Source organism: Hippocampus bargibanti, linkage group LG18, assembly GCF_051943395.1.
Source record: "Hippocampus bargibanti isolate YZ-2025 linkage group LG18, ASM5194339v1, whole genome shotgun sequence".
Classification (NCBI taxonomy): Eukaryota; Metazoa; Chordata; class Actinopteri; order Syngnathiformes; family Syngnathidae; genus Hippocampus; species Hippocampus bargibanti.
In genome coordinates, this window is record NC_142751.1 from 167,003 (window position 1) to 191,272 (window position 24,270).

Genomic DNA, 24,270 nt, shown 5'->3' on the forward strand with positions numbered 1-24,270 from the left:
CAAGCAAGTTTCGAGGAAAATCTAATGTTGTCGATTTTGGAAAAGAATCCAAATCCAAAGGAGGTGTTTTGAAGAGACGTTGGGAGACGACCGACACCCTCAGGACGACATTCTTTGGAAGAAATCAGCCCCGCACGACCATATTTTTGGAGAGCTTGGAGGGCGAGCAAAGGTCAAATCAATACTGGGCAGAAATAAGACCAGTCAAGCAGAATAACAACTTTTTGGTCAGTTGGATGATTTATAAAACGTCTGTATGCTCAAGTATCATCAGATTTCATTGAAAAGTAAACATTCTTTGTGTATTAGATTGGTGAATGGCATAAACAATCTGGTGATTCATATAAGCAAATAAATTATCTTTTATCCGTACAATGAAATAAAACTCCGTGAAATGATCATGAAAACAAAATCGTGCCACAATAACAAAAAAAATTCTGATTCTAGACAATTGCTTACGAATGGCTGTGTGTGTGAGGGGAGAAGCAAAAGTATTCAGCAGCTCTGGTTTCACACATCGGTCTTTTCCCAGAAGCGAGCGCGGTCGCCGTGGATCCGGACCTTTGGGGGAGGGGCCTCTCTCCCGGCTGGAGGGCGGGCGGGCCAGCAGAAGAAAAATGGATAAAGGCCGGCCGCAGGCACTCCGGCCCGCTGGCGTACTCGGCGGACTCCGGGCGGCGCTCAGCATGGCGAATGTGCGCCCGGGCCGGGCCGCGACGCGCCTCCTGCGACGGAATCGGGAGAGCCGCGTCAACGTCAGCCTCAAAACGTCCCAGACCATTTCCGTGGCCCCTTTGCGCCTCGTCGGCACGCCAAACGGCCGGCGCGGTGCCCCCGATGTACATTTTGCCAACCAAAGCCCATTTGGTTTTCATTCCAGCCAGCACTCGCGTCGGTGCTGTTTTTTTCATCCCAAAAGCAACATGGCTTCCCCAATGAATAGAGGGCAACATTTTCATGGAAAATTCTCCATCCATCTAAATGGATTTTCAATTTTGGACGCTCAGCCGTTTGGACCGGCGGGATCGGCAACAGAATCGATCTTTTGTGGTCAAGGAGCTCGCCAAGGATTGAGCAAATCAGGGATGAGAATGACAAATGAGGAAAAAAAAGTCTGCACCCCCCCCCCCCCCCACACACACACACACACACACACACACACATATATATATATATATATATATATATATATATATATATATATATATATATACAGTAAAGTCTCGTTATATCAATATTCTCGGGAGTCGGAAAAACCCTGCGCGCATGTAATTTTCTCCTTGCGTGCATAGAAATAGTATCGTAATAAGCGGTACTATCCATATAACCGATATCGATATAACGAGACTTTACTGTACATATACATACATACATATATATATATATATATATATATATATATATATATATATATATATATATATATATATATATATATATATATACATACATACATATTAATGTGATTTCATCAAAATGTCAGAATGTATTATTTAAAATAACTTTGAGATAATACTCACCATGAATATGAATGCTTTTCTGTTCCTCACGATTGGTAAAAATCCAGCCAAAGTATCGGAATTAAAGTCAATTTGCCGTGTACATACACAAGTTTACTGCTAGCTTGCCTGCACACTGCTCATGAGCTTGCACGCTTGCTTTCTGCAGCCTCTCACACTAGTATATTGATGCTAACGTTAGCATGAGTTTCATCGATGCGATTGTTACATTGCAAATTAGAATCTATCAAATTACAACCTGTGCTCTCCACAAAGGCGAATCAATTTGATTGTTTTTTCTTTTTACTTAAAGGGGGCGTTTACCTGTTTCGACATCAACGGCACCTAAGTCAAGATCACCCAATCAAAATGGCGCTTTCCGCCAACGCACGCTGAAACAGGAAATGAAGAGCGAAAAAGCGAGAATACGTATTTGGTTTTGTCTGCTTATTTTGGTCTGAAAAAGACGCGAGCGATTTTTGTCCCGGGCGGTCGAAGGGGAGCAGCGACAAGCCCCAAGAAGAGCCAAGCGTGGCCGGTACTCACGAGCCAAAGACTGGTGTCCCGACGCGGGCTTCTTCTCCATGGTCTCCATGGCGATTTTGATGGCGGGAATATTGTCCCGGTAGGGAAAGTCGGACTGTCGGAGGAGGGACAACATGAAAGGCGTGACATCCGCAAAGGAGCACGGGCGATGGCACCTACAAAGTCATTCTCTGAGTCGATGCTGCCCTTCTTCTTGTGCTGCTTCTTCTTCTTGTCGTCCTCCTTCTTCTTCTTGTCCTTCTCAGGAATGACGTCGTCCAGGTAGCCGAGGTCGTGCTGCGAGAACACGTAGTCCATGGCCTTGCGCACCGCCACCAGCGCCAGGATCTAAGGCAAAAAGGCCGCGTGACATCGACTCAAGCTTCTTTCCTCAACTGTCCGTGCAATGGCCGGATGGCAAAACCACAAAAGAAAGGTCGCCTTCCGCTCCACTCACGGAGGGAAGACAAGCAAGCAAGCAAAACTTCGGGCTCCGAGGAAGATGCCTCCAGCGTTTGTGCCTTTCAATCCACTCGAGGGGAAAAAACTCTCCTGGGCCGACATCGTCTCTCCCCTTTTCAGTCATTATAGTATCCCTATTGATTGATTGACTTTGGTGTTTTTTTACTTCAAGCGGCTGCCTTTACAGCAGCTCCGGTATTTTGTTTTTCTACTTCTTTCTGTCCTTTTATCTTCCTTTCATAACTTTGCTGCTGTGTTACTCCCGGGTAAAGTGAACGCTGGCGCGAATGGCTGCCGCTGCTCACCCGCACAAAAATATAAAAAGTTCTTATCCCGTGACTGTAAAGTGTCCTTGAGAGTTTTGAAAGGCAATTAGAAATTGTTTGTATTATTATTATTATTATTATCTACATTCTGGCGCTTATAAATGAAATTTATTATTATTATCTAGCTAGCAACCTGGCTAGCTAGCTATTAGTTATCGATTAGCTAGCCAGCTAACTACTTTCTATCTATTCGAGTTGTGTTGAGTGAACACTGGCGCATGTGGCTGCCGCTGCTCACCCACAGGAAAACTGATCCTGTGACTGTAAAGTGACCTTGAGAGTTGTGAAAGGCGCTTATAAATGAAATGTATTCTTATTATTAATGTTATTATTATTATTATTGCGCAGCCACAAACACACACCTCTAAATATCGGATCTACCTATATTCACATCTCGCCGGCAAAGGTCTCACTCTCTCTCTCTCGAGAAGAGAATGAATGACTCTGTCATTGTGTTGTCATATATTTATCATTATTTTTATTGTTTATTTTTTTTTAAACTTTGTTACTTCCGGGTTGAGTGAACGCTGGCGCGTGTGGCTGCCGTTGCTCACCCGCAGAAAAAAATATCCTGTGACTGTAAAGTGTCCTTCAGAGTTTTGAAAGTCACTTATAAATGACATTTATTATAATTATTATTATTGTCACGTAGACGTGTAGCGCCGCTACTTGGACAAAAGCGAAATTGCACCCAGAATGAAGACAACCGAGCAACAAAGCCTGAAGCCGCGATGGAGGCGGGAATGACGGGATCCCACAAAGCGATGACGTGGAGCGGTCGTGACACCACACACTTTGTGACGACACGTTCAAACGAATTTCGGCATCACTCTCCTTGCCAATTTCTCACGAGAGAGGGCCTTTCAATCCAAAATTGCCAAATGCCGCCGGCTCACCATGACGGGGAAGATGATGGCGGCCACGGTGGACTTGAGCGCCCAGAGGAGGGCCAGGCACAGGGCCTGGATGAAGGTGAACAGGTGGATGCGGCGCTGGGGCACGTGGCGCAGGTAGATCAGGTCCGGCTGGTGCTTGGCGGGCATCAGCAGCAGCTGCAGACGGTCCATGAACTAGCGGCGCCGCCGCCGTACGGCAAAGACACAAAACAAGAAAAAGGGCAACACATTTCGACACTCAAAACATCTCAAGTCATCTTGGGCGCTCGCGCCAAAAGAGAAAAATTGCAATCGACCCGTTGACGCCATCAACTCACCTGGACGCCGTTGAGCGAGGCCACGCCCATGTAGAGGAAGACACCGTACAGCACCGGCATGGGGATGAACTAACACACACACACAAACACACACACACACGCGCGCGAATTTAATCGAGTAGAAGCAGCACACGATTACCAAAACAGATGTCTCCATTACACACACACACACACACACAAAACCCAAAACATTTATTAATCTACGTCTGTGTAAGCTCTCAGTCGTACAGGTAACAACCCAAAACATTTATTAATCTACGTCTGTGTAAGCTCTCAGTCGTACAGGAGTGGTCCATCGATGAAACGCTTTCTTCAGCCGTCATCTGTACAAATTTGAAGGTGTCGGACGTTTCGCTTCTTATCCAAGATGCTTCTTCAGCGAACTAAACAGCTACAAGTAAGAATTTATTAATCCATTTTGTTCTTAATTTCGGTCAGAGGGGCTTCATTTGAAATAGTCTTCATGTTTTTGTTTTGTTTTTCCTCGGGACGTTGTGCACTGACACACCCGATTTACCGGCGAGTCGGCCTTCACTTTGTATTTGTTGACCAAAGTACGTATGTCTCCCTAAAACTATCAAGTATTATTATTATTATTATTATTATTAAGTGTCCGAGCAGTACTGGAGTTTCATTTATCGGCCATTGTCAGCGCGTACGATTGGCACCGGTGCCGCGGTATGGCGGCCGTCGAGGGGCAAATATCATCAATAGATCACTCCAAGAGGATGCGCGTTATGGGGCTTCTCACCTCTATAATACAATGTATCGTCTGAATATACTTTATTTTACATCGTGGAAGACGATATGACGTCACTAGAAAGTAACGAACAAGCCAAGAAATACATTCGGCTAACCCGGCTGAATGCATGCAAATTTGAAGCAATGCGCGCGTTTGTCCACCAGGGGGTGGTAGTGACTGCAGTTAGAAAGACGCGAGCGTAATAATAATACATTTCATTGATACGCGCCTTTCCAAACTTTTAAGGTCACTTTACAGTCAGAATAAGTTTTTCTGCGGGTGAGCAGCGGCAGCCACACGCGCCTGCGTTCACTCAACCCAGAAGTAACTCAAATAATAGAAAGCGAGCTAACTAGATCGGTGTTTTTCAACCTTTTTTGAACCAGGGCACGTTTTTTTTTACATTGTAATTTTTTTGAGGAAGACCTCGAACCTTCTCGCAGGAAAGAGGCAATTAGTGACGTGTTGCCACAGGACGGATATTAAATTACCCTCCCAGTCTTTTCAGCACGGATATAGGACAATGACATAATATTAGCAAAACATGATTAATAAATGTTTGTTGAATTTTAAATTTGAAAAAGGGGCATGATAGTTTCTCACGGCACACCTGATGATCTCTCGGCACAGTGGGAGAAAATCACTAAACTAGATAATAGATAGCTAATAGATAGCTAGCTAGACAGCCAGCCAGCCAACAGCTGGCTGGCTAGATAGCTCGCTAGATAGCCAGCCAGATAGCTAGCTAAATAGCCAAACAGTTAATAGCTAGCTAGCTAAATAGCCAGCCAGCTACTAGATAGCTAGCTCAATAGTCAGCCTTGGATTGTTGATGGGGGTTGGGGGGAGGACAGGCTGCCAGAAGGCCTCCTCCTTCATATTTGTGTGGGAGAATTAAAGTGCAAACTGGCGCGGGCCATTAAGGCCTCCGGAGGGGTGGAAATAAATTTGCTCGTGGCTCCAATTGTTGTTCACAAGCCCGACAAACGTCAAGTTGTCGTCGTGGTGGTGGTGGTGGTTTTTAATTGGCAAGTTACCTTGAGGACAGGGGCCATGAGGACGGACAGGCCGGTCAGGATGAAAACCGTGATCCCGGTGACTCTCTGCTCCCTGAAATGAAGGGAACAAAGTGGTGAAAATGTCCGTCGGGGAAAGGCGGAGGCGCGGATGGCGGGACGCTACCTGACGCCCAGGAACTTGGGCTGCTCTCCGGGCGCCGACGTCTCCGTCTCCATCTTGAGCGAGTCGATGTGCGCGATGGAGATGACGGTGGCTGCCACGTACCACGGCAGGCCCATGAAGGAGCACACCACCATCAGCAGCGCCACCCACAACAGGTCAAGGTGGTAGCCGGCGCCTTTCTGCGGGAGCCCAGAGCTCGTGTAGGACCGGGGGGGGGGATGGGTCACCGGGGCACGGGGGGCGCGTCACCTTGAGCTTGTGCTCCTTCCTGTTGACGATGACCGCCGTGATCTGCTGGTCCATGAAGATCAGGATGGTGACCAGCAAGGCGGGGAGGGCGGCGGCCAGGTACACCCACCAGGGGTTCGCCCCAAAGGGGGGGATGAACCAGCCGCGCGACGGACTGGTGGGCTGCGGACGACAACGGCTGACCAAAGGGCGTCGCCCGGAGAACGCAAGCGACGCCGCCGGCTACCTTGAATTGACCGGGTACGATCAGCTTGGGGGTGTCCACGCCCACCAGGGCGTCCACGCCGCAGAAGAGAAGGATGGCCAAGACGATGGCAAAGTCGCTGATCAGCTTCCGTACCTGGCCAGGAGACAAAGTCATCCTCTCCTCTTTCAGCTACAACTGCTTCATGTCACAAAGAGGGTACAGCAAGTGCTGAAGAATCAATGACCCTTTGTGGTTCTGTGTTGTCAGTTATTTTCCTTTCATAACTTTTCTGCTGTTACTTTCAGGTAGAGTGAACGCTGACGAGAATGGCTGCCGCTGCTCACACGCACAAAAAAAATCCCGTGACTGTAAAGTGACGCCTTGAAATTAAATGCGGTGTCTGAAACTCATGACAAAAAGTTAGCAGGGCAGACAACACTGAAAAGTTGCACGCCCGGCCATAAAGTTGCCTGCCTCATTTTTCACAATAAGACGACTACTCGCAAAAAAAAAAAAACATTGTTGCGAAGTATAAAGGATTTTTTTTTACATTAAGGAAGTACCTAGCACAAACGCTCCCTTGCTTAATTGATGGTAAATCTCCCTGGCTGAAGATTTTGCTCCAGTTGTCGTTTGTCGTCATGGCGCACAATGCAATGTTTGCGTTGCGTTGTCTGCTAAAAGCCACGCGGACTAAGCGCCTTTCAAAACTCTCACGTACACTTTACAGTCACGGTATCGTCCAAAGCACGAAAGCGGCTTTTGATTGGCCGCTGTGCCGAGTATGCAAACGGCCAAACGAACGTCGGTTTGGCAATTTTCGTCCAGATTTTGCTTGATTGAATAAAACAAACAAACGTTTGATTAAAATTAGTGTTGTCGGCCACCGAGACGTTTTGAAAGTTGCACGGCCGACGTTAAAGTTGTACGTCGTTCTTTCAAACACTGTTATGATAAATAAAGTGCGAGTTGCGCCTGGACCGCACGGGGCCCCGCCGTCCGTCCGTCCGTCCGTCCGCTTCGGAGGCGCCGACCCACCTTGGTGGGAAAGAAGCGGCTGCCCTTGAACTTCTTGAGCGCGGTGGAGCAGGCGTAGGTGCCGAAGAACAGGATGAAGGACATGAGGGCGATGTCGGGCACGTAGTCGCAGGCCTCGCCCACCAGCCTGCCGCCGTACCGGACGCACTGGCTGCGGCTGAGCGACGCCCAGGTGGCATTCTCCGCCTGGCGACGGGAGACAAACGGCTGAGGTTAAGTAAGATAATGGCCCGTCCCGAGCCGAGCCGAGCGGGGCGGGGGAGGCCGCCTACCAGGGCCGAATCGTTTGTCCAGGCCGCGGGGTCGCCGAGGAGGCCCGTGGAATTGCCTTGGGGGGGGGGAAGGGGAGGGCACAGTCGTCAGGCCGGCGACGATCGGCCGGCCCCGCCGCCACCTCATCCGAACGGCTCTCACCGGGCTCGCAGCCGCAGTCGTAGCGCGGGAGCAGGTCGGCCCGATAGCGCGCGTTGATGGGATTGGCGCGTGCCAGCTTGATCATCTTCTTGAAGGCGTCGTAGATGAAGATGAAGCTGATGAGCGCCGAGAAGCCTTCCTCGGTGAAGCGCGTGAAGTACTGCACCAGGAAGCTGGCGTCGCTCGCCACCAGCATCAGGCAGAAGACACCCGACCACAAGCCGATCCACAGACGCAACTCCAGGTAGTCAAAGCCGTTGTCCCTGCTCGCAAAAGAGGCCGCGTGGGGCATCTGCGTGGCGCCGCCTTTCCCGTCCCCCCCCCCCGCCCACGCACGAGCGCGCCCTCTTTTCTTTGCATCGGCCCGTCGACCGCTTCCAGCTCCGTTTCTTTCATCGTCCGATGATCGGGATGGACTTTTTCAATGGATGCTACGTGCTAGCTGCGGGTTTGCTTTGACATTTAGCTTGGAGTAGACGTGCACATTCTACTACGACGTCCCTGATCCACTGTTGAAAATGACGCTTTGATCCTCTCCTCTTTCATCTGGAACTGCGTCATGTCACAGAGAGGGTACACATATTTGTGATTTAGCTTTTTTTTTTTTTCACTTTATGTTACTTCCGGGTTGAGTGAACGCTGGCGCGTGTGGCTGCCGCTGCTCACCCGCAGAAAAAATATCCTGTGACTGTAAAGTGTCCTTGAGAGTTTTGAAAGGCATTTATAAAGGAAATGTATTATTATTATTATTAGGGCCTTTGCTAAAGTAGCCCGACACAGCTTTGGTGAAATGGTCCAAAATGCACTGGAGACGTTCAATTTGACTTCATGTCAAATGAGACCCAGTTTTTAAAGGATGAAACAAAAGGACACCACCCCAAAGTCCAAAAAGATGCGAAACGACCCTCAAAGCGTAAAGCGGCACCGCGACTGTGATGACAAACAATTGCGAGGACGGACATTTGCTTTTCCTTTTTGAGGCGCCCGGCACACCACCATCATCATCATCATCATCATCATCATCATCATCCAATCAAGCTGAGGACTGACTGACTTGCTGAAGTTGAAGAGGAGCCGCTCAAAGACCAGCACAGGTCCGGTGCTGCTGAGGATGGTAAGGGGCTGACCGGCAAGCAAGCAGAAGACCGAGCCCGTCAGAGCCGTGCCCAAAAAGCTCTCCAACACGCCCTGTCGCACAGTTTGCGTCTTGTCAGTAGGCTCGAGTGAAGTGTGGTTCGCGAACGAGCGGTTCTCTGACGTGAACGAAGAGAGCCGGCTCCCAAGCAGGAACCGGAAATGCGAGCCAACTTTTTTTCCCACCAGTTTTCGGTTAAAGCCGCACGTCATTGGCCAAGATCCGTGGTAGAGGAGGAAGGGGGAATACAGACACGGGCAGCAGTGACGAGAAGGGGGAGGGGTTAGAATGAAAGACATTTCTGAGAACGTAGCTGAGGGTACCTCAATCACCCCCCCCCCCCTCCCTCCGTCCCCCTCCCCCCTCGCAAGACGCTCGTGTCCGCTTTTCTGCCTGATGAGATGAGCCATATTTGACTTTGACCATCGCCGGATCTCTTCTCTTCGGAAGAGAGATCACCTCGGGTCGGGGATTCACCTCCGCTCTAGGAAAGAGGGTGTGCGTGCGTAGAGGTCAGGTCAGTGGAAAGGCGGGAGGGGGGGGGGGGATGGGCTGCATGACCAAGCCGGCACGTAATCTGGACGCGCGGTTATTTGCGGCAAACTCAAATCCTCTCGCCACATGCGAGAGGACGCCGCCGTGCACAGAGCGGATGCGTGCCTGAGCACATGCGCGGGGGGGGGGGGGGGGGGGGGGGGGGTCTTGAAAGAAGTCCTTTCATTTTCAATGCCAATAACTCATCTGACACATTTGTTTCCAATCTTGCCATTTCAATCCAGCATTCTGCTTCCGCGTGCGCCCCCCCCCCCCCGTTGGGTGTCTGGTTAGCGTGCCCCCGTGTGTTGTACCTGCATGCTTTCAGTGGCATCCCCCAGCAGCCCCCCGAAGGTGATGGCGTTGGTGACCGTGCCCAGGTAGATGAACAAAATGGTGGATAGCGACTGAATGTGGAGCGCGTCGTAGAAATCGCTGGCAAAGAACGGCAACTTGCGCTTCACGTCCAGCATCAGGCCACCGCAGAACCTGACCCAAAAAAAAGCAACCGCACACACCGCACGGATCCTTTTATATCTTTCCCCAAAATCATCATTGGAGATACAGCCATACCTCGACTTACGAACGTTTCGCCTGACGAGCAATAAATTTGCGAAAATATAATCTTGGCATATGAACTAGTTTTCGGCGGACGAACCAAACCGCACGGCGCCCCGGTGGCTGGCAAACTAGTTTTCGGTGGATGAACACCAAACCACACGTTCGAAAAGCATGTTTGCACACCCACTTTTTTGAGTGCACTCAGTGCAGACGCGATTTGTTATCGAGTGGAGTACTGCGACTTTTTTGGGACTGAAAAAGACCCCACCACAGGCTAGTGTTAAGCCGAAGAGGACACAAAAGAAAAAAATATGTTGATTTTGATTAATGAAAAGCAGCTAGCAGGGGACAGTGTGAGTGAGGGTATTATGGCCGAGAAAACACGGCAACTTCACTCGGATATCATCAAGAGGCAACCTGGAAGTTCGTCATCCATTGGATTGGATTGGATATGCCTTTATTAGTCTCGCAGTGGAGAAATTTACATTTCACAGCAGCAAAGTGATGAAAGGAATGAAAGTAAAAAAACAAAATACATGAGCTGCTGGAAAGGCAGCCACTCTCGCGGCGCCGTCTTGAAGTCAAAAAAACTAAATTGACAACGACCATGACAAATGCATTTATATTATATTATACATTTAAAGCTATCCATAACCTTTGCCCCCATACCTATCTGAACTTCTTCAAATTTCTATTCCCTCTCATTCCTTCAGATCCTCCTCCACCCTCCACCTTTGTGTGCCCCCCGCCCGTTTGGGGACAGAGCTTTCAGCTGCTCTGCCCCCAAACTCTGGAACTCACTTCCTCCGAACATTCAAAACATGGCTTCTCTTCCCATGCACCTTCAAATCCCATCTCAAAAGCCACCGATTGAAAATGGCATTTTCTGTGTAGCTCTATCTCTTGTTCCTATTTAGAATTGTATTTTATTTATGATTGTATTTTATTTATTAATGTATCCACGCTTGTCTGTGACTAGTGTCCTTGAGAGGCGCTTGAAATAAAATTATTATTATTAATATTATTACAAAGGTCAATAAAACGACTTTATTATACAGTACATTTTATTTCTTACAATACAATATCACATTTATGATACATAAAATTAGGTATATTTTGTGTAGTTTTAAGGCTTATTTAGTAGAAAATGATGTTTTACGGGGACTTGGGAACGGATTAGTCTAATTTTTAAGGGTTTCTTATGAGAAATAATTGATTGGCTTTTCGCCTTACACACACTTTCTGGGAACCAATGAAGTCCGTAAAGCACAGGTGTCAAAGTCAAGGCCTGCGGGCCAAATCCGGCCCGCCACATCATTTTTTTCGGCCGGCGAAAGCAAATCAAACTTGTTAAATTCCATGATGATTGCTAAAATCTGAGCCAAAATGTCCTATTTTTGGATGTCAACCACAATAAAAGTCATTATTCTTGACTTCAGATTTGAAAACCAGTTATTCATTAATTTGCTGTGTGCTCTATATGTAATATTTGAAGGGATTTAAACATTCTAATGGCTTCCCCAAATTCATCACGGCCCTCGAGAGGAAACCAGAACTACAATGTGGCTCGCGGCAAAAAATGACTTTGACACCCCTGCCGTAAACTGAGGTACCAATGTATCTTTTTTGTTTGGCTTACCTTCTGGTGCACTGCAGCTCCTCGCCGACTTGGTGACCTCCGCCCCCACCGTGACCCGGCTCAAGGGGCGCCTCGCCGTTCAGGGGCGGGGACTCGGCAAACTGGTTCTTTCTGGAGGCCCCGCCCATTTTGGTTTCAAACAGCCAACCGGAACACAAGAAGAAAAAAAGCCCCGGGCGCCCACCTCTTGTCCGAAGACGGCAGCGTCTTTGGCGGTTCGATCCTGATGTCGGGGTCCCACTCGCCGGGGGGCAGCACGATGACTTCGTCCAGGAACTCCTCGATGCCGGCCAGCAGGTCCTGCCGGCTCTTGGCCTTGTAGGCGATGTCGTGGAACACCTGGTGTGGGGGTCGGAGGGCACGTTGGGAAAAAACACGGCTGTAAATTTCTCACTCCGTCTGTCTGTCGCTCGAGCGTTCCAGGAAGGGGCGGCGGCGCCGGCCGAGCTCACGCGTCAAGTCAAGCTCTGGCGTGGGGCTAAAGTTTAACATGAGGAAATCCTGGGAAAACGCTTCCTGTGCTGCCATGTTGACACAAGTGGGGGTCAACATTCCCGGCAGGATACAGACGCAGCCACAACACTGCCAGCATCTTGGCTCGGGTACGTACGTGCACACTCGTGACTGAAGAGTTTTTGTGAGATTGTTGCAATTGGAAGGCCCCCCCCCCCCCCCTTTATTCATACGTAGCACCAAAAAACAAACCACAAACCTCGTCAGACATCAGCGTGGCGATGGCTCTTCCAATCTCGTGGTAGGACTTTGCTTTTCCTTTTGGGCCCAGCAAAACAAAGAGGAACCTGGAGCGCGGAACGCAGCGTTGGCGATACCCCCCCAGAGCCTTTTGGGCACGGGGGGGGGGGTCACCTTTGGACCTACCTGGTGGGAACCGGGACCTCGGTGAGCGCGCCCAGCATGACGGCCTGCTGCAGGCGGACGAAGGCCGCAAAGGGCGTCTCCAAGAAGTCCACCTCGCCCACCAGCACGTTGGAGGCCTCGGCGTCGCGGGGGAGCTTCTTCATGAACTTGTTTTTCAGCTGTGACCCAGCGGGGGAGGGGGAGGAAAAAAATAAACCCTTTTCACTCCTGGCGAGTTTCCGCCGCTGGAGGTCCACGCGGAACGCCAAGGCCACATGGGGTGACGGCAGCAGCGGCTTTGGCAGGGAAGCCCGCTCTTCCCTCTGGGAGACGCGGTCTCGCCAAGCGTGTCCCGCGTCGGTTGGGGACGCCGCGTGAGATGAAAACCAAAGGCCACCCGGGCGGGGCTTACCTGTTCCTTCTCCGGCTTGTCGGAGAAGTCGCTCAAACTGGCGGAGGTCAGGGTGCGGTGCGCCGTGGTGGGGCTCCCTGCCGACGCCAGGGATGACAAATGAGAAAAAAAGTGGGGGGAAAAAAGGGGCGGGGGGCACACACACACACACACACACACACACACACACACACACACACACACACACACACACACACACACACACACACACACACACACACACACACACACAGTTTTTACATACATACACACATACGTATATACACACACACACACACACACACACACATACATACATACATATATATATATATATATATATATATATATATACATATATATATATATATATATATATATATATACACACATACACACACTAAACCCTGCGGAGACACCATCAAGTCGCCCGTAACTGGAAGCACAAAGCACAATGCGGAGACAACCCCAAAGCCAGAAAGCGGAGGATGAGAGCCTCCCGGGATGGGGGGGGGGGGCGTTGGCCGAGGCGGCCTGGCGCCCCCTCGGCCACTTCTGAGAAAGAGCGTTGTGGCGCTTGGCCAAAGCCGTCGGTCTTGATTAGCGCTAGCATTGGCGCACGGCCGCGTCGCTTTGAAGCAAATCCCGTCTTCTCAGAAGACGCAATCAACCCCGACAAACAGGAATGAAAATCCTCCTCGTGGTCAGCGAGAGGGGCTCGAGCGCAGGTCAGCCCCCTTTTCTTTCAAGCGGACCGTCAAGACCGACGGGTCCCGCGGGCGACTTTTTCCACCACGGGGAGGGGGGAGGGGGACGGGCGAGCCCCGACCGGACTTACAGAGGAATCCCGTGCTGGCTCTCCTCAGCACCTCGCAGGGGTCTTCCGGCTGCGGCGGCTCGGCGAGGTGGCGCGCTTTGACCCGGAAATCGGCAAGCGGGAAGACGGCGGGAAAGGAGAGCGAGTCGTTAGCGTGAAGATGAAACGGAAGGCGGGAGGGAGGAAAGGAAAGGAAAGGAAAGGGAAGCTCTTCCGCGGGCGAGAAAGTCCAAAAAGGAATACCGTTCTCCTGGCTGGAAAAAAGGCGGCTGGCGCTGGAGACGCTTTTGCCGATGTCGGCGAGCGAGCGCAGGTTGGATTTCTTGGTCTGGTGCCGATGCTTGCGCAGGAGCGTGTACACCACCCGCTCCCTCAGCTCCGCCTTCAGCCGTCCGCTCTCGATCTGGCTGTCCGTCACCATCTCTGTGGCGGGAGAAGACAGAGACGGTGACGGCAAAGAGACCCCGCCCCCCCCCCCCTCCTCGTCCCGAATGGCGGCGTACCGACGACTTGCGGCAGCGTGGAGGCCTCCAGGTCCAGCAGGATGGAGCCCTTCTCAATGCACGCCTTGAGCTCCATCAAGCTGTGCAGCGACAACGTGGCCACGTGAGGTTTACTCCAGCGCTCGCCGCCCTTCTCCACCTTCTCCTCAAACTTGATCCATCTGGGGGGGGCATATTAATAATAATAATAAAAATACATTGCCTTTCAAAGTTTAAAAAAAAAACAAACGCCTTTCAAAACTCTCGGTCACGTTACAGGATAAGAATTTCTGTGGGTGAGCAGCGGCAGCCACACGCGCCAGAGTTCACTCAAACTGGAAGTAACTCAAATAGATAGAAAGCTAGCTATCTAATAGATACAGTAATAATAATAATACATTTCATTTAGATGCACCTTTCAAAACTCTCAAGGTCACTTTACAGTCACTAGATAGCTAAACGATAGCTAGCTACATAGCTAGATAGCTAGCAAGCCAGCTAGACAGCTAATAGATAGAAAATAAATAGCAAGGTAGCTAGCTAGCTAATAGATACAATAATAATAATAATAATAATACATTTGATTTATAAGCACCTTTCAAAACTCTCAAGGTCACTTTACAGTCACAGGATACTGTCGCTAATAGAGAGCCACCTAGCCACCTAGATAGCTAAACGATAACTAGCTAGACAGCTAATCGATAAAATGAGTCCTTTTTGGGTGGAAGGGAGGTGTTGTTGACCTGGCCGTCTCCTTCCACTCCATCTCCTGCCCATCGACCGCCAGCAGCTCGTCCAGCTCAGTGAAGAGCTGAGGGGGAGGGGGGCCATCGTCTTCCTCGCCCAAGATGAAGCGGATCCTCTCCGCCGGGGAAACTGCACAGAGTGAATGGCGCAAGTCTGATGGCGACGCTTCAGCAGGTCAGACTGGGAAACATATCATCCTCAACAAGAACCACGAGCACTGGAGCCCCGCAGGGATGCGTCCTCTCTCCATTGCTCTTCTCTCGCTACACGAACGACTGCACCTCAACGCACCCGGCTGTCAAATTCATAAAGTGCGCAGACGACAGCGCGGTCATCGGTCTCATCCAAGACGGCGACGAGTCTGCGTACCGACAACAAGTGGAGCAGCTGGAGCTCTGGTGCAGCCGTCACAACTTGGAGCTGAACACGCTCAAGACAGTTGAGATGATGGTGGACTTCAGGAAACATCCATCACCACAGCTACCCCTCACACTATCCAACTGCCTGGTGTCAACCGTTGAGACCTTCAAGTTCCTGGGAATCACAGTCTCCCAGGACATGAAGTGGATGTCAACACCAACTCTATCCTGAAAAAGGCCCAACAGAGAATGTACTTCCTGAGGCTGCTAAAGAAGCATGGCCTGCCACAGGAGGTGCTGCAACATTTCGACACGGCTGTCATCAAATCCATCCTGCATGTGTTCTTCCATCACCGTTCGGTTCGGGGCCACCACAAAAATGGACAAAATCCGACTTATACAGACAGTTAGGACGGCGGAAAATCACAGATAATCCTACTGGACCCTCCGCACCCTGCCCACCACCTTTTCCAGCTACTCCCCTCAGGCAGGCGCTACCGATCCACGCGCACCAAATCCAGCAGACATTTAAACATCTTCTTCCCCCAAGCCATTAACTCTTTAAACCAAAGTCTCAAACTCGCGGCCCGCGGGCCAACTGCGGCCCCCGAAAGAATATTTTGCGGCCCGCCTTAATACGAAAGATTAATGTTAGTGCGGCCCGCATGATTGATACGAATGAAACTTGTGTGTGAAGCTGAACAAGTAGGCAAGAGAAGCCATGTTTAGGACAGTATATGTTCAATATTTTATTTATGAAAGCTAAAGGTTAAAGAACTGTTAATACAGACAGTTGAAACATTATTAAAATAATTACGTTTCCTGTGGTTTTCTCAGTCGTCTGTATCTGCCTTATGATCATTATAATCATTTAATTTATTTATTGCTGGTTAATTGTTTTGTTTTTCATGTAATTCATTTTAGTGTGTGTTAAAAATAAAGATTTTGAGAACATTGGAATGTTTTATCTATGCTTTTCTTGTGGAAATCCTGATGCGGCCCAGCCTCACCCACACTCTGCCCCCGGCGGCTCAATTGAGTTTGAGACCCCTGCTTTATTTAAACAGTATGTGTTCTACATACTTGGCAATAAAGATGATTCTGATTCTCATCTAGGGCGGGGGACACCATCAGGAGTCCCGCACCGGTGGGGGGGTGTATGGGAGCGACGGCCATTTTGACGAGCCCATACCACGGACGCGCCAGAGGTTGACTTGAGCGGAAGAAGCCAACGTCAGCGGGGCGTGTCGCCCGCCGCTCCCGACCAGCGGCGGAAGACTAAGACTCCGGGTGACGTGCCGCCGGCTTTTGTCTTCGGCACCGGTCGACGGAACCGGTCGGGTGAGCCGGCGCGGCGAAGATTAGCCCGAGGAGCCGCTGCGGCCGCAACGTTACGCAACGGCCGCCTGAGCTTGTAATCCCGAGCCGCTGCGCTTCAACTTCGTTTAGCGAGGCCGCCGTCAAGGAAAAAGGTCCCCGTCAGAAAATAAAAAGCTTGACGTCACGCTTGCCTCACAGATGAAGAGACGAGCCGCTTCCGCCAGGTACGTTTCCTCGGAACAAAGCAACCTTTGAAGGCGCCGAGGCCCCCCCCCCCCCCCCGCACACACACGAGGCGCCGCCTACAAAACAAAGACGAAAGCGGCTTCTCGTTCGAGGCCGCCGGTCGAGACGTAACCACAATCCCGTGAAGCGGCTCCGACAGACGGGGAAAAAAAAATGGGGCAACCAGAAAGGGGGTGACGGTGATGTGGGGGGGACGCGTGCCAACTTTGGACTTGAGCTCGTTTGCAGTTGGACAGACGACACGCCGGTCAAGTTTCATTCCTTTGTTGGCTTGCGGCGGGCGACATTGTTTTGCCGGTGGAATGAATGCCGGCCGGAGCTCTGCCTCGCCGTGGCGTCATGGCCGCACGAGGAGCGTTTTGCAAAACCAAAGCGTCCGCTTCACTCTGCGCCGGAGGGGAAAACACCGATCATTTGGCCAATTCACATTTGGAATGGAATGCTTTTGACAGTTAGGATCCATTAGGCGGCTAAAAATAAACACAACCAAAAATTGGGCGGATCCCAAATGCAAAACTTAGTTGAGGCACATGGAAAAGACAAGCGACACCATGTTTTTGTTTCCTAACCGACATCAGAAAAACGTTTGATAGCATCTAAAATAGCCAAAACGCGCAGGCTGATATTTTAGTCAAATGCAAAACACCAATTAAAAAACATCACTTTCATCACTTTGCTGCTGTGAAATGTAAATTTCTCCACTGTGAGACTAATAAAGGCATATCCAATCCAATCCAAAATGAGTTCAAGTGTGCCAAAACTGCCACAAAATGAGCACGGAACGGGGGCCATTCAGTAAGTCCCACCCCCTTGTTCGTGACGTCACTTTGGGTCACAAACTGCCTTGCTCCAGAATCAAAACGATGGCTTCAGAGTGTTCAGATTCGGAGAAGATGCTTTCTTGTTACTCATCCAGTTATGAATATGATTCAAATAGTTCTGAAGAGGAAAGCATACAAGTTTGCAATCGATTCAAGAATGTATTTGTGCCATTTTGAGGCAACATTGGGGGAAAATCTCTCACCTCCTGTGGCCATCACCGTTTACACAGGCTGATAAATTCCTTATATGGCGCTTGGATGCCCTCTTCTGGCCTTCTGGCGGCTTTTGGGTGCAACACGAGGTCCCCAGACCAAACAAATACAGCAAAATACATTGACGTGATGGAAGGACCGCTACAATGCGTCTTTTTTACGGTCAAGGGAGGTCCTTTAGTGACGTCACGTACGGACTCGTCACCAACTCAAAAACAAGACTTCCTGAATATTCAGCGCAAGTCTTAAAAGGTAAAATAGAGCTATATGCGGTGGTATCTTTGGAAATTACGCTCAGTAGAAGTTCAAATGACTTCTGATTTTGCCGCGAGAGTGGCTGCCTTTCCAGCAGCTCATGTATTTTGTTTTTCTACTTTCATTCCTTTCATCACTTTGCTGCTGTGAAATGTAAATTTCTCCACTGCGAGACTAATAAAAGCAAATCCAATTCAATCCAATCCAATTTTGAACGTGATTTTACAAATTATGGACGCAACCTGTCCTGAGGTGTCGGTTGTCCTTTAAAAGAAAGAAAAATAAATACAACCCCCCTCCCCCCATCTTTTTCCAAAACACTTTCTTCATCTGCACTGGCTTTTCTAAAAGTACACAAACTTCCTGCCACGGTGATACTATCACTGTTGTTTGGATACCACGCCAACGACCGTCCGTTGAGCACCTCCAAACCGCAGCGTGTCATTTCCTGTCAAACGAAGCTTCAAAATAACAACACCACCAAAATCTGAGATGAACACCGGCGTTGGCAGATAAAGATGGCAAGGGGGAAGGCAATGCCGAGCCTTTTTCAAACACTTTGACGACATTGTGGGCCTTTGACTCCCGCACAGGCAAAAGGTGAGCGCGACTTACTGAGCGGCTTGAGGAGACTGGCGTCGTCGGCGTTGTCGCCGTCCGACTTGTAGCCATCGGCGGCGTGATCGGCCCGTTCGCGCCTTTCCTTGTGGCTGGACTTGCGGCGGTGGCGGCGGCGCCGGTGGTAACTCTTGGGGACGTGCACGCCGATGTACACCGTGTGGTGACCTGCAAAAACAAGCGCGCGTCAGCGCCTCCACAATCACGACGATTCCGGAGCCCAGAACAAATCTGCCAACGCTCAGAAACAAACGCCGGAGCGGGCCACTCCTTCGGAGGGATGGTCAGGCGGACGTCCACTTCGACGTCAAGGTCCGACGGCAGCCGAGTCTTCAAAATGCCAAGCTCCAACTTTTGCGGCGCGTGACCAAACTGGAAACTTTGCCGCCGAGGTGCACCAACAACCAAGGGATAAATCTAAAATCCCGGAGACTTGGTCTCAGTCGCTTGGGCCAATGGGTCAAAATGGAGGCCAAAACAGAGGAGCGAAACGGAGGACCGAAACGGAGGACCGAAACAGAGGCCAAAACGGACGAAAAAATTGGAGGCCAAAATGGTGGCAAAAATGGAGGACAAATTGGGGGCCAAAATAGTGTTACAAGTCCCGCGTCTCCATGAATGATCGACCACACCGTGGAGAGCGGTGGTGGGGGGGTGTCAAACGGGGGCTCACCTTCCACTTCCTCCTCATCGCACAGGTGCTTGACGAAAGACGCCCCCCGGTCGAGGACCGCCTCGTCCTCCACTCTGCAAAAACACAATTTCAAAACGGCGTGGTGACGGAAACATTGTTGTCCTTTCAACATTCATGCATCCATCCATTTTCCGTAGCGCTTCTTCCTCATTAGGGTCGCGGGGGTTGCTGGAGCCTATCTCAGCTGTCTTCGGGCACGAGGCAGGGGGACACCCCGAATTGGTTGCCAGCCAATCGCAGGGCACCCAGAGACAAACAAATGTCACTCTTCCACCCACATCTGTGGACAATTTGGAGTGTTCAATCTACCTGCCATGCATGTTTTTGGAGTGTGGGAGGAAACCGGAGAAAACCCACGCGGGCCCCAGGGAGAACATGCAAACTCCTCTTTCAACATTCCTTTGGCAAAAATGGAAAAATGCAGGTGGCTCGCCGCATTCTGGGAGGCCCGCGGCTTCCTCCTCCCTGTGACGCTTGCTCGTCCTGAGCTCCCCCCCCCCCCCTTTTCCGCTTTACATCGGGCCTCAGGATGCTTGAGGGCGCATTGCAAGGGAGCTCTATCGTCTTAGTATCATGGCCCGTGGCAAAGTCACCCTCAAAAAAGCGCGAGATGCCAAAGGGGGCCAAGAAAAGTGACACGCCGCTCAAATCTGGGAAACAACAACATTTTGATGACCGGCGCGCTCGCCGCCTCCAAAGCCTCCTTCCATGGGCATTCCGGCTCTTTTGGCTCCGCTCACTAAAAAGATCCGGCTCATTTGACTTCCAAATGGCTCCTCAGTTTTTTTTCGTTGCTTAAATTAACTAACTACCAAAAATCATGTAAAATTATGTGAAAAATGAATTACTCATGTAAAAAATACACAACATGAAATATTTGTATTTATATTGCTTGATTTATATGTGCACAGAGAGCATCCATTTTAACTTTCACGTTCACTGTGGTGACTCTGGTCTGATGATCAGCTGTCACTAATTTGATTTTCATATTAATAATGCTATCATAGCAACTAGTAAAAAATATAATCATTGAATAATAATAACAGCATAATGTGATAACATTTGTCCACCTGTCTACCCTAACTCCCCCCCCCCCCCCCCCTTCTCCTCACTGCTGCGTGTGTCCGTAATTCTCCCCTCCCTCCTCTACCACGGGTATTGACCAATCACGTGCGGCTTTAACCGAAGACTGTGGGCGGGGACTAGAGGACAAAAAAAGCCGGCTCTCATTTCCGGCTCCTTGTTCGGATCTGGCTCCCCTGGTTCACTTCAGAACAATACGTTACTTCCTCCTTTAACCCCCCCGAGAGAAACCGCGGGAGGCTCAGGTTGCGGCCTGAACAACACAGCAAAGTACTTCTGGCCGACAGGCCGGATTGACCGGAATGGGCTGAAACGCCACGCGTGCGGAAAAAACCACGCTCGTACGCGGAAAAAGGCGCTTGTGCGGAAAAGTGCGTGGAAAAATAAATAGACAGACGCACACGGCAGCTCTCTCATTGCGGTATCAGATTCCGGCACACTGGTGGACTGTGGAGACCTTGGTGCGACACACTGGTCAGCCACCTCTTTGTGAAACACTTACCTCCAAGATTATCCAGTCCAAAAAGGCACGCTCCTCTCCCACGCGCTTCTTTGAAAGAAGCTCAAGCCCTCTCTCACATGCACTCACACACATTTTTTGCGGCTGAACGCATCTGACAGATAAGATCCCGGCCGGCAGAGTGCACAAATCTTCCTTTGATCTTATCTTATCTTATCTTAATACTCTGTGACCTGTTCTTGGAGTGGGGATGATCATCGTCATCATCATCATGAGCTCCAGGATCAGAGATGGCGTGACACGCAGCCGATAACATCCCTACTCTCTTTGCTTTTTGATGGATGCCGTCAGAGGGATTATTCAAGGCGCAAAATGCATCAAGGCGAGACCCTCCCGAATATTTGGAGCCCAAAGTTGCGTCCACAAGGTTTTGCATGGCATGCCGCCGCAAAAGCGAATAAGGTGACTGTTAAAATGGCACAAGTGGGGCTGTCTTGTCAATGAGTGGACACTTTTGCCCCACTTGCTCAAACTCGCTACGCCACCTGTACGCCAAAGTGCTTCGCCTGAAGAGGAGAAAAACACCAAGTAAAAACGACTGCGTCTGACAGACCCACTAGTAATGGGGTCGGGAACCTATGGCTCTTTTGATGATTGCATATGGCTCGCCGATAAAACCAAATACATATTCTCCTTTTGTCCGCCTTTCATTTCCTGTTGGGGCTGGAGTTGGCGGAAAGCGCAATTTTGATTGGATGACACTGACCTAGGTTGGCCGAAAGCGCCATTTGGATTGGATGATAGCGGCCGTCATGTTGAGACAGGTAACGGCCCTTTAAATGAGCCCAATGAGTGCACTTCAGCTTGAATGCACCGGAGGATTCATTCGCCTTTGAGGAGAGAAAATGTTCTGATTCTAATTTGCAATGAAACAGTCGAATGTCAGTGACATTTTAACAAGCCCCATCTTAACGTTAGCATCAATATACTTCTGCGGGAAGTACTTTGCAGATAGCAAATGTGGAAGTTTATGAGCTGTGTGCGGGCTAGCTAGCAGTAACTTTGCCTCTGGACCGGCAAGTTGAATTTCATTCTCATCGTTTGCCTGGATTTTCACCAATCACGAGGAACGGAAACCCATTCATGTTAACGCTGAGTACTATCACAGTTATTTTAAATAATGCATTCTGACATTTTGTTGAAAAGTGGCCGCGCGCGCGTGTTTGCGTGTGCGCGCGCGCTCACGTGCGTGTGGCTCTCCCTGAAAAACATTTCTAAATATTTTACTTTTATGGCTCTCTTAGTCAAAAATGTTCCCGACCCCTGCACTAGTCTGACAATCCCGGCATACGGGTAGAGGGTGACCTACTCTCACCGGAGAGACAAATCAAGCACGCGGCAGATGCGGTTCTACTAGTAGTCAGACCCCTTTCTTCCCCGAGTGTGCCAAATTCACTTGCTAGCGAGTCAAAACAAGTGTTCCTAGTCTAGTCGACTGACTTGTGCGTATTAACCAAGAGGCCCGCCGCGTGGGACGAGTGCGGCAAGTGTGCGACCCTTGAAGACCACTTGAGTTCCACGACGACTCGAGTGACAAAACTCGACGGCTAGTTAACATCGAGATTTCCTTAATGGCCCTCTCGGTTGTCAACTGGGCAGTTTGGCCTCCTGAATGAGCAACCGGCGCGCTCTGGTCATTGCGCCAGTACTCTGAACCGAACAACTAATGAGGCCAAAGAGCAAAGAAGTACATGAACCTTGAGCTGCATATCAAGGGTGTCAAATACCAAATGGGTGCCATTTGACACAACATTCACGTTAAAGCGCGCCGAGCTCTTAACTCGCGGTACTCAAGCGGTTTTGAATTGAACGCACAAGGAAGACTTTCTCAAGAACAAAAAACAAAAAAAAAAAACTACAGTAGACATGGAAAGCGCACTCCACTCGGGGAGGAGCGCGTTCCCATTTCCACGGCGCCTTAAGCACGCCGACAGCTCGTCGCAAAACCGATTAGCGAGTCCTGAGAGAGCATGTCATCACTTTAAGCGGCCTCCCCCACGCACAAAAAAATAAAAAGTCGACGGGCGGTAAACTTTGAGAAAAGTTCCGGCGGACTTACTTCTTCTCCGAAGTCATGGTCGCGTCTTCCTCGAACTTTGGCGGTGGAGGGAGACGACGAGGCGACGTGTAGCCGGGCGGCAGTGACTGCGGGCCGGCTTGGGAAGCGCGTCTGAGCCGGTAGGTCGCTCAGGTTGAGGAAGTGTCTCACAGGTGCCGCCCCGGAGTCATCGTGGGATCCCACCTCCCCATCGCCATTCACACACACACACACACACAGCAAAAAAAAAATACTCAAGTGTCGGCCGGCCGCGTGTTCTCCCCGTCGGTGGGGCTTCCTTTGGACAGGCAAGTGTCTTCCCTCCTCCTCGGTGACGTCACCCAGATGAGGGCGGCGTCCGAGTCACTCCCCCACCTTTACGCGCACACGCGCGCGTGTACGTGTACAGTGATACCTTAGCTTACAAACTTAATTGGTTCACAGTGTTAGGCGAAAGTGTGTATCCCAAAAAATAATTTCCCATACGAAACCATTAAAATGAAAATAATTCGTTCCCAGTCCTTAAAACTACACAAAATATCTTATTTTATGTATAATAAATGTGCTATGGCATTATAGTTAAAGAAATCAACGGTACTGTGTAATAAAGTCGTGCTATTTACCCTTGTGATGGTTGCTTGATGGAATGAAGTGGCCGCTTTGATGAGCATTAAAGACTTGAGGAACGTAACCTTTCACCACCTAGAGGAATGAGCCCTTGTAGGTCCTTTCTCTGTGATCACTTCATCCAATTCCTCATCAAATGTTTTCTGTTAAGCTGGGTTGATGGCTTTTTGCATCAAGTGTTCAGATGGCTTGCGCGGGTTGTTTGTGGAGCGTGATTGATGGGATATTTTAACCTTGCAGTATACACTGTCTTTGATCTATCAAAGTTGAAACTCTCTCACTGTCGTCTGCACCCCTGATATAGACCATATATGCACAAACATACTGACATATTGCATAACTTTTGTTAAAAATAATGCATGTTTAACTTTGTTCCAAATTCTGTCTTTCTCCATGCTGCATTGAATGGAAGATTCTATTTCAGTTCATGACAGACACACACACACACACACACACACACATGATAAAAAGACAC

At 49.8% G+C, this 24,270-nt stretch overlaps 1 protein-coding gene across 3 annotated transcripts; it reads right to left on the reverse strand.

The window, feature by feature from the left end:
* Window positions 1-221: 221 nt before the first annotated feature.
* On the reverse strand, window positions 222-24,131 carry LOC148884122 (electrogenic sodium bicarbonate cotransporter 1-like). Of its 3 annotated transcripts, none has more exons than XM_089020769.1 (26): window positions 23,190-24,131; window positions 19,507-19,580; window positions 18,831-19,001; window positions 14,998-15,130; window positions 14,276-14,436; window positions 14,016-14,195; window positions 13,794-13,868; window positions 12,977-13,053; window positions 12,586-12,743; window positions 12,419-12,506; window positions 11,891-12,045; window positions 11,707-11,817; window positions 9,821-9,995; window positions 8,892-9,025; window positions 7,838-8,100; window positions 7,696-7,751; window positions 7,424-7,609; window positions 6,425-6,538; window positions 6,199-6,360; window positions 5,950-6,128; window positions 5,805-5,877; window positions 4,026-4,094; window positions 3,709-3,882; window positions 2,205-2,372; window positions 2,046-2,139; window positions 222-725 (listed from the first exon to the last, which is right to left on the reverse strand). In XM_089020769.1, the coding sequence occupies exons 1-26, from the start codon at window positions 23,204-23,206 to the stop codon at window positions 682-684; spliced, it is 3,291 nt and encodes a 1,096-aa protein (XP_088876895.1). In that variant the 5' UTR covers window positions 23,207-24,131; the 3' UTR covers window positions 222-681. The 3 variants fall into 3 exon arrangements, with proteins under 3 accessions (XP_088876895.1, XP_088876894.1, XP_088876896.1); XM_089020768.1 differs by lacking the exon at window positions 222-725 and adding an exon at window positions 1,519-1,891; XM_089020770.1 differs by lacking the exons at window positions 222-725; window positions 13,794-13,868 and adding an exon at window positions 1,521-1,891.
* Between the last annotated feature and the right edge of the window lie 139 nt (window positions 24,132-24,270).

Bases quoted from the DNA above. Each gene is read 5' to 3' on its own strand.
- LOC148884122 (XM_089020768.1), bottom strand. The intron at 13,869-14,015 runs GTATTCCTTTTT...TCCGGGTCAAAG, and splicing joins TTTTTCCAGCCAGGAGAACG to CGCGCCACCTCGCCGAGCCG. The intron at 7,610-7,695 runs GTAGGCGGCCTC...TCCCGTCGCCAG, and splicing joins GGACAAACGATTCGGCCCTG to GCGGAGAATGCCACCTGGGC.